The sequence below is a fragment of the Gadus chalcogrammus genome, chromosome 22 (genome assembly GCF_026213295.1).
Source record: "Gadus chalcogrammus isolate NIFS_2021 chromosome 22, NIFS_Gcha_1.0, whole genome shotgun sequence".
NCBI lineage: Eukaryota > Metazoa > Chordata > Actinopteri > Gadiformes > Gadidae > Gadus > Gadus chalcogrammus.
The window spans coordinates 12009238-12019540 of NC_079433.1; the positions used below are offsets into that span (position 1 = coordinate 12009238).

General features: G+C 46.2%; 1 protein-coding gene across 1 annotated transcript in view; it reads right to left on the reverse strand.

The window, feature by feature from the left end:
• Positions 1 to 4568: 4568 nt before the first annotated feature.
• fndc5b (fibronectin type III domain containing 5b) overlaps positions 4569 to 10303 on the reverse strand; it is an 8282-nt gene continuing 2547 nt past the window's right edge. Inside the window, exons 2-5 of the mRNA XM_056583246.1 lie at positions 9736 to 9854; positions 8012 to 8210; positions 7430 to 7519; positions 4569 to 4708 (exon numbers count right to left, since the gene is read on the reverse strand). Coding sequence (XP_056439221.1) covers positions 4569 to 4708; positions 7430 to 7519; positions 8012 to 8210; positions 9736 to 9854 — 548 coding nt within the window. The remainder of the gene's footprint in view (positions 4709 to 7429; positions 7520 to 8011; positions 8211 to 9735; positions 9855 to 10303) is intronic.

A 10303-nucleotide genomic window follows, 5' to 3' on the forward strand; every position in this document is an offset into this window, starting at 1 on the left:
AAATAGATCACTCTCTTCCACCCCCTCTCTGCCACAAATCCTGCTTCTTATCACACAGCCAGTCTGTCAGGGGCATTGCATTGAAAATATTGTATATTTTATTGTTTTTCTGATACATAGACACATTTAGAAACAGTATATACCTTGGGCGTGTGGTTGATATCATTGACTCATGCTAGCCCTCAGAGACAACCTTATGTCCCATGAACATGAAATGCTTCAACACAGACTTTGGCCCAATCCCATTTCTACCCCTTACCCCTTCCCCTTACCCCTCCCCCTTGTTTTGAAGGGGTAAAGGGAAGGGGTAAGGGGAAGGGGTAAGGGGTAGAAATGGGATTGGGCGTTTGATTGTACATTACACATCCACTGTAGTATTCTGCTCTGTTATCCATGCGCCTTGGTTAACTGCTTTCAATGACACACACACAGTATATAAATACATAAAAAGTCAGTGGTTACAAATGTGCACAGGACCCCTTGGTGCGCTTAATCAGCTTCTCATCCCTCATTCAGTCACCTTGACAACAGACCTGTCATTAACAAGCAAACTTGCATAGCAAAAGAAATATATAAAAAAAAATGGAAGGACTTGACCAGAAGAGCTTTCTGGTCTACAATAGAAGCTTCATTGGGTGAGCACATGACAAGCTTTCGTGTTTGTTGTTTCAAGGTTGTTTGGTTTAAGGCTGTTTGCTATACTCAGACGCTAATGGCAGGTGTAGTAGCAGGAAGATGGAGATGGCACTATGGTAAACACAAAGAATGGTTTAAGTATTGCATCCAGTATTATTGATGTGGGATTGTTCACTCTCAGAGCGGCTGTTGGCCCTCCACCGCACGTTTCAGGAGGAACTGCAGGGGACAGCAGATGTGAGCTGCTCACCATTCCTTCTGGGAACTCCAGGGGTACTTAGACACGGTGGATGGCAGGAAAGTCTGCAGGATTAAGCATGCACGGCTGGATGTCTGGGATCTGTCTGTGCCCAACTCGCCACGCACATCGCCTCCACTCTTTCTATACGTCTCTCTTCCGCTGTCTCTCTGTCTTTACTTTTTGAATGCAACACATTTTAGGTTGAGAAGGAATGGAATAGATAGTGAGAGCAAGGGTCAGAATACATCACAGTTTTTAGGTACTTTGTGAAATCTAGGGTAAACCTTGAATGTGAATATTAGGTTATGATAAAGCCTGTTTTTCCAATGATATAACAGGACTTGGTTTGACTTTAACTAAATGGAATAGCTTTAATAACGCAAGGTAATAATATTAAAACTAAGACTTGTAAACTCTAGTTTTACTAAAACTAATTCGCAATGTGTCCAAAAAAGGCCTCTCTCCCTCTCACCTTTATCCCTCTCTTTCTCTAACGCATGCTGTGCTAGAGGTTCACCTTGAACAGATGCTGACGGGGCCCCCATGTAGCTGGGAGACAACGATGTATTGGGCCCCTACACACACACACACACACACACACACACACACACACACACACACACACACACACACACACACACACACACACACACACACACACACACACACACACACACACACACACACACACACACACACACACACCCCTTCCCTGGATGACGTCCAAGAGCAGGTGGTGGTGGTGGTTGGGGGGGGGTATTTGCATGTCTGAGTTTGTGTTTTCTAGAGCACATCCTGGACTATCCTGCTTGATAAAAGGGTTCAATAGAAGTGAAAGCGAAGATAAACCGTGACAGACCTGGGGGGGGGGGATATGGAATATAACAACCAATAACAACCCAGAATCAATTGCCTACGTGGTTGACGCCTGCAATTCAACTGAGAAATCGTTCTACCTCTATCAATCTCTTACACGCCAGCTTGCTCTTAGATTAACCCCGTTTTTTCTTAAGAGGTTTGTCAAGCTTAACAAACATCCAACGTAGCGTATTAAAGTGCATCAGCTCTCTCGGTGGAACGACCGGAGTCAAGCTCTTTAGAGTCAGCAGACTTTACCAGGGGTGCAACAATGCACACATTGTCTGCACGCACATTAAGAGTGCAAAGCCCTCCCATTTGAGTTCATTATGAACTACAATATACCATACGTAATATATATAATAATACAAGACAGAAAAAAGCACGGTAGTTGGTTTTGAGAAAAGAGTGGGATACACTGAGACACATAGGCCCAATCCCATTTCTACCCCTTAGCCCTCCCCCTTACCCCTCCCCCTTGTTTTGAAGGGGTAAGGGGAAGGGGTAAGGGGTAGGAATGGGATTGGGCCATACTCAACCACATACACGCACACACACGCATGAACGCCTTACAAACTCGATGCCCGCCACACCCAGGCCCTCTGCTGGCTCTCCTTCCCCGACTAGGGCTACTCCTCTCCTCCCCTCTCCATCGTCTGTGCATCAGTGCTGCACCTGGTCAGGATCTCACTCATCCTGACACTAGATGGCCAATCAGCCGACCCCCCTGCGCCTCAGGCCGCCCAATAAGGCGCCACTAAAACTGCAGAAATACGGCCCTGTCCAGCCACCAGACAAGGATAGATGGAGAGGGAGAGCAGGCATGGAGGGTTGGTGGAGGGGCTGGGAAAGAGTTACAGAGAAGGAGAGAGAGAGAGAGAGAGAGAGAGAGAGAGAGAGAGAGAGAGAGAGAGAGAGAGAGAGAGAGAGAGACAGAGAGAGAGAGAGAGAGAGAGAGAGAGAGAGAGAGAGAGAGAGAGAGAGAGAGAGGGGGGGGGGGTGACAGGAGAGTTCTAATGAGGACATCTGTGATGAGGTGTGCAGCATTTGGTAAAGGTGAAACGAGGGCACATCTTGACGTGTGGAGGGAGAAGGACAAGATGGCGGTGCGCGAGGTCAGACACGGATGGGTGAAATGGGATAAAAAAAAAAAAAAGGTTAGGCGTCATCAGCTCCCGGGAGGGGAGGAATGTTTGTCTCTGTCCGACAGCAGTCTATATTTATGTAAGTGTGTATGTGTGTGGGCATGCGTGTGGACGTGTCCACTTGTTATTTCTGACTGATTACCGATTCTCATCCCCTGCAGCCAGTACAGCATCCAGCCGTGCTGCTCGTTATCTCCGATATCAACAGCAGCCAGACGGTTCACAATGTTAAGAGAACTCATAATGAGCACAGCGCAGAAAATAATGGCCATGTGTCTCAAGCAGATGATTGGTTGCAGCAAAGGAATTGCTTCCGCCCCCCCCCCCCCCCCCCCCCCCCCTTCATCCCCCTGCGGCCAAGCATCCACTTGGCCCCGCCTCCTGTTCTGATCTGCTCTTTCAAAAGTGTCTGGCTCAGTCATTTGGGCCGACACTGTTCAATTATTAGTAGATAGTAGATCTCAGATATCACAGGTTCAAAAAAGTCATACCTCTCGTTCAATTATTCATATTTAAATGACGTCCGGTCATCTGATGGGCAAGACCTTGTGACAGCACTTTGATCAAAATTAAATCCGAATTCAAATTACCATAATTTAGCTGTTTATCTTGGTTAAAGTATATCTGCAACCAAACATAAGAGAGACAGCGAGAGAGAGAGAGAGATCCGGAGAGGGCAGTGATGTCCATCAACGTACACCAGGCCAATAGGTCAGTGATGCTGGAAGGAGGAGCATACTTCTATCCGCTTATTGATGTCTAATCGAGGTCTCAGTGATTACTCATATAATGTGAGCTGACGAGTTGGGAGAGAGATAGAAAGAGAGAGAGACGAAAAGAGACGGAGAGAGGGCTTTCTGACCTAAACTAAGAGTAAGGATCAGAGAAAGGGAGAGAGAGAACAGGGCAAGAGGAGAGGAAGACTTGTGACAAAAAAATGTTGTAGAAAGTAAAAAAACTAAACATTAGTGATCCACCTGTGACAACTTAGTAAATATAAATTGAGGGAAAATAATTGCAAAAACAGTTTTCCATGCACCCACCAAATTCCAGAGTGGAATATCCTATCCGATAGAGTTCTGATCGCCGTCCTCATTGGGTCAACGTGTCTGTTACGTTTCTGTTGTTGTTTCGACCAGCAGATTCCTCATCATCCTTATTTTGAGTCAGTTCTGGTTTCTGAACAGTCAAAGAGTTGTCCCTCACACAGTTGTAATAGTTGCCATCTGGAGGTGTAATCCAACGGCGTTCTGCAGTCTTCCTGTTCCAGATCCAGTTGAGGGTGTTGTTGTCGACCATTTCTGAACCAGTTCTTCAGAATGTCTTGAGTGTTTCTGTAATGTTATCATGATCTGGGCTGAGAATGGCTATCTGTTGGGTCTCAGGATCTGAAAAAAAACAAAAAACATTATTTTAGTTGTTTTAAAATTTAAAGGCACAATCAAGCTAGCGCCAATCTAAAGTTTGCTCCCTTACGTCTGCGCAAATATCCCAGATCCTACAGCCTTAAAGTTAGCGTCTACTAGCGTCAGCTGTCACTAAAAAAATTGTCAACAGCGTAAAATATCCCCTTTTCCAACATGTCAAACAACATGTCAAGTGGTCTCACCAGTCCTGAGCGTAGAGGAAATCGGTTATTGCACAGTGGCCTCGCAGGGGGTGGGGGTGGGAGGGTGGGGTGGGGGTCTTCAGACGTTGCTACGCAGCAGCCCCCCCTGTGGGTGCTCCGGGGTACTGCACTCTGACGAGTTCTTGGCTTTGTCCTTATTGTTGCTGGGCTCGTTGTCTTTGATGATGTCATACTGCCGGCAGAACAGGACGATCACACCTGGGAGAGAGGCGAGAGTGGTTTGGGAAGATTGGGAAGTGGGGAGTGAGAGAATGGTGAGGCTTTCCTGTAATGTCATACAGTGTAGATATACAGTCTCAGAGTAGAGTGTATTATATACTGCATATTTAACACCTTACAGTTTGGAAATATCATAGGAAGAGAGAGAGTAAGAGAGAGAGAGAGAGAGAGAGAGAGAGAGAGAGAGAGAGAGAGAGAGAGAGAGAGAGAGGGAGAAACAGAGAGAGAGTAAGAGAGAGTAAGAGAGAAAAAGAGAGAGAGAGAGAGAGAGAGAGAGAGAGAGAGAGAGAGAGAGAGAGAGAGAGAGAGAGAGAGAGAGAGAGAGAGAGTGTGCAAGAGAGAGAGAGCGTTAGAGAAAAAGAGAGAGAGAGTGAGAGAGAAAGAGAGAGAAACAGAGAGAGAGAGTAGAGTCAGAGAGAGAGAAACAGAGAGAGATAGAGAAACAGAGTGAGAGAGAGAGTGATAGAGGGAAAGACAGAGAGACAGACATACAGTACAGGGGTGCGATATCAAAGTAATCAGGGCACAAAGTTAGATGATGACAGGCAAGCAGCACAGAGAAACCTGGAGGAGATAAAACAACCATACCTGGGAGATAGCCGGGCACGATGAGGAGGGAGATAGATGGAGGAGGTTAAGGAGGAGGAGGAAGAGGAGGAGGAGGAGGAGGAGGAGGGAATCGGGGCATTTTGGATGGGAGAGAGAGAGAGAGAGAGAGAGAGAGAGAGAGAGAGAGAGGCGGAGGGGGAGAGATATTATGAGGGCATGGCATATCACTTGCGTCAGCTGCCAAGCCCCGATCCAGTGATTATAACGAGTAAGGGGAGTGGAGGTGGTGGTGGGTGGTACCTGACTCAATCCCCCAGCCCACAGGCCCCATTTAACTCGGAGAAGAACCCCCCATCATCCCCTTATTCCTCTCCATTATACTTCCCCATCCTGCCCTTTAGCGACACATTAATGCTCTCTTTCTCAATTTTACCTGCTCCATTTCTCTCTGTTATCTCTGTCATCGTCTCCCTCTTTTTAATCCATGCAATCTATTGTCCTTCTCTCCCTCCGACTCTCTCCCTCATGTCTAGCCTTCTCTGGCTTTCACTCAATCATTCCATCCCTCTAACTTTCTCTCTTTGATCATATACTTCACTCTCGTCCCTTTTCACTCTCCCGCTGTTTTTGTACCTCTTTCCCTCTGTCTCGCTACTCTCTCTCTCTCTCTCCCAATCTCTCCCTTTCTCTCCCTCTCTCTCTTTCTCTCTTCTGTCTCTTTGCCCTCTCTCCCTCTCTCTCTCTCTCTCTCTCTCTCTCTCTCTCTCTCTCTCTCTCTCTCTCTCTCCAATATCTCCTTCTCTCCTCTCTCTCTTCTCTCTCTGTCTCTTGCCCTCTCTCTCTCTCTCTCTCTCTCTCTCTCTCTCTCTCTCTCTCTCTCTCTCTCTCTCTCTCTCTCTCTCTCTCTCTCTCGTCTCTATGCTCTCACTCGCTCAAGAGAGATGGTTTCTGGTAATTGGCAAGGTATGAAAGTAGGTTTCTCTGGCTGCTCCATGCCAAGACATATCTGTGTCTCATCTCCGCCGATGATTCAGGCTAGGGAAGAATTTATAACTCTCGGCAAAAAATAAAACGATGAGAGTGCGCAAAAACAACTGCAATATAACCCTCCAAATGAATTTTTAACGAAGCTACGATCGTAATTCATGATGTACTCTGGTAATAATCCCTGGTTTAAAATATGAGGGGAAATAGGATGAGATTGGTGTAGCAAAAGACACATTATGTGGGGTTTTAATATATTCCTGTGGGCATTGCTATTTTTACCAGCAGAGTTCACGCGTGTGTGTGTGTGTTTGTGTTTTGTAGTAGTTGCAAAAAAAAGTATTTAGATATATATATTGTATATTGTAGTTGATTCGGGATTTGATGTGGAGCCAGTGGAGCTAGTTGAGTAGCGTTTCAACCTTGGCAGCCCTACATTCCTAGTCTGCTATAGCGCTGGCACTTTGTGCCAAGCGGGTAGTGTAGTAATGAAGGGGTAATGTTGGCCGGATTCACATCCTCTCTGAACATCCTACACAGAAACTAGGACTGTCAGTGTTTCACCCCTTATCAAACCACAACACTAACCCTACCCCTAACCCTAATTCAAGGTAATAGCATATATACATCTTCTTACACGACGTATGTGCAACCATCTTTCCCACGCGGCTCTTGTTATGCCCTCGCTGTCCTCGCCCCATGTTGATTACTGATTGCGATCACCTGTGTAATTTAGAGGGGGAACCAAACCCATCATCTTTTAGAAATGCTTTCAGGTTGTTCTCTATTTTATACCCCTAACTACTTGTTGTATGTTGTATGTCATGGCACTTAATGTATGCACTTATGTCGTATTTAGTTATAGTTCTTAGTTATGTAGCATCTTATCCTAGCTATCTTTGTTGTATATGGGGAATGGGTTTAGCTAGCGATTGTTGGTGCTTTGAACTTGGTTCTATGAACATCCTTACTGTACCAACAGTGATATATATTTGTTCACTTACTTGACAATTGTACATATTGTAAGTCGCTTTGGATAAAAGCGTCTGCTAAATGCCCTAAATGTGAATGTGAATGTATTCTGGGGCAGGGTCTACTGGCTCTCCTGTATAGGTTACGTATATCTATACGTATATGTTACAGTGCTGTGTGTGAGGTCAGGTTTACCTGCCCACATGACCAGTACCACCACGATGATGATCAGCTCTCCTGCTCTCAGCTGGGCTGTCTGATCGTACCCCTCCATTCCATTCTCATCTACACACACACACACACACACAAATATATTTTGTTGTGTATGATTGTGTATTTATATATGCTGTTTATATGTCCTTACATTTCAAGGCGTACACTCCCTCTCTCTGTCATTCACTCACTTATTACCTCATTATTATTATACACATACCTTATTACCCCACTTGCTTACTCACTCCCTCACTCATTCATCCACCTGTTCCCTCATTCAATCCCTCACTCACTCACTCCCTCACTCACTAACTCCTCCCCTCACTCACTCACTCACTCACTCACTCACTCACTCACTCACTCACTCACTCACTCACTCACTCACTCACTCACTCACTCACTCACTCACTCACTCACTCACTCACTCACTCACTCACTCACTCACTCACTCACTCACCTCCTCCCGCCCACGCTGTCACTCATTCATCCACTCATCCGCCTCCAACCCTTCAGTCACTCACTCACGTCGCACCCGTCCACACGCTCACCCGTTCCCCTGCTCACCGGGGCTCTTGGAGGCCATCTTCTCGGACTCCCGGGGGGTCCGGAAGACGAGGGCCTCGCTGGGGGGGCTGCTGCCCTCCGCGCTGAGGCTCTGCACGTGGACGATGTACTCGGTGTCCTCGTCCAGGTCCCACAGCACGCAGGAGCGCGTGGTGGTGTTCACCTCCTGGATTAGCCTCAGCATGCGCACGTCCCTCTTCTGGGGGGGGGGGGCCGGCGGAGAGAGATAAGCAGTAGGAGGGGGAGTAGAAGTCATAATCTGGGATCCAGCAGTCCTACTATGTGATTGCAGAACTCCTGGGGGGGAGGAAGGCACTCCAAAAGGGGCGAAGTTACGCCTTGTTCCCTGTGGTAGAGTTTAGCATAATGTCTAATAAAGAGGAACTAATTTGCACGGGTGCATGGTGTTTTCACAAGGAGATTTTAAGTGTATTCATACAGTTGAGGTCTCCACAAAGTGGATTTGAAACATTCGCAGACCAGTTTGATGCTTTTGTCCGGACCAGAGGTTGAAGCTACTGGGAAAGGTTGACTAGGGCCGGCCGAGTTTGTGTTTGCTGTAGGTTTTATAGATCACTGACTCCGGCAACATGATTGGTTAGTCCAAATTTGAAAAACCCAGTTTCGAGTTAGACTTCTATCAGACTTTAGATCATTCATCTAAAATCGGATATTTGAGACTACTATTGTCTTAGATTGATAATTAAGTGTTTATTGCTATATAAATATTCTGGGGATTAAGATTAATCATAATGAGAAACTTTGTCCTAATACCTAGTTTGGATGTTTACATATTTTCAGTTAAGTATGTCTACATTTCCATTTACTTAAATGTAATGAGCCTCAGTTGGATTATTTACAATGGGTTTGTTTTTTTATTCAATATGCAGCAACTGTTATATAAATGGATAGATATTAATGTGATGGAGCATAAAACATTGTTATCTAAGAATAGCAAAGGGCGTTGCCCAGGGGATTTTAAATCCAAATATGGATGCCAAATAAATAATCTGATAGCTATGGGAAATGTCCCAGACAAAAGCAATTTTGTATTGAATCAAACAATTTCTAGACTATAATAGTATAGCATCAGGTGCTAATGAACACAACAACATTTATCCGACTTTACTGTTTCTACTCCTATGCCTGAATGCTACTGATGTTTATAATTCTCTCTCTCTCTCTCTCTCTCTCTCTCTCTCTCTCTCTCTCTCTCTCTCTCTCTCCCTCTCTCTCTCTCTCCCTCATGCGCTCTCTCTCTCTCTCTCTCTCTCTCTCTCTCTCTCTCTCTCTCTCTCTCTCTCTCTCTCTCTCTCTCTCTCTCTCTCTCCCTCTCGCTCTCTCTCTCTCCCTCCATCCCCCTGTCACTCACCTGGCGAAATGAGGGGCTAAATAAAAGCGGATGTGTCGTTATTGAACCCTTTTGACTTCACCGTTATAACTCAACACGGCACACAAAGACTCATCTGGATAATTCATTGGAGCCGCTCCACTGCAACAGCCTCACAACTTAGACTCAAACACCGTCTCCCCTTAGAAGTGCTGCTGTAACACAGCAGGACTGCCGGATCCCAGAGAACCACTGCAATTGCATGCATGTGTGGTTGTGCCTGCACATGCACACCCCCCCCACCCCCCCCCCCCCCCCCCCCCCCCCCCACACACACACACACACACACACACACACACACACACACACACACACACACACACACCGGCGTTACCTGTTGTGTAACCGAGAATCCAATGACAGGATCTCCGTCCAGGATCTCCCATGTGACCACGGCAGAGTTCCCCTCCAGGTCTCTGATGGTCACATTCAGCGGTGCTGAGAGCAGGGTGTCTGACACACACACACACACACACACACACACACACACACACACACACACACACACACACACACACACACACACACACACACACACACACACACAGAGACACACCCACACAATAGCTATTACCATAGCGATAGGGCCGTTTGTGTGTGGTTTTATGCATGTCCCTGTGCACAGCCTCTCCTCTGCCTGTGGTCGGCTCTTTCTCCCTCTTCTTTATGTAATCTTCTATATGATTTATACGATCTTATGTATTATCTCTCAAACACATTAATCATGTCCTACTTCATTTGCACCGGTGCCCTTTATTCAGTACACCATCTCCTGGGATCCCTTCAATGAGCAGCTATCTCTCTCTCTTCCTTCCTCTCTCCCCTATCTATTGCTCTCACTCCTCCCTCTTTATCTGCTATCCTCTCCCTATACCTCTTTTTTCTCCCTTTTTAACCCTGTA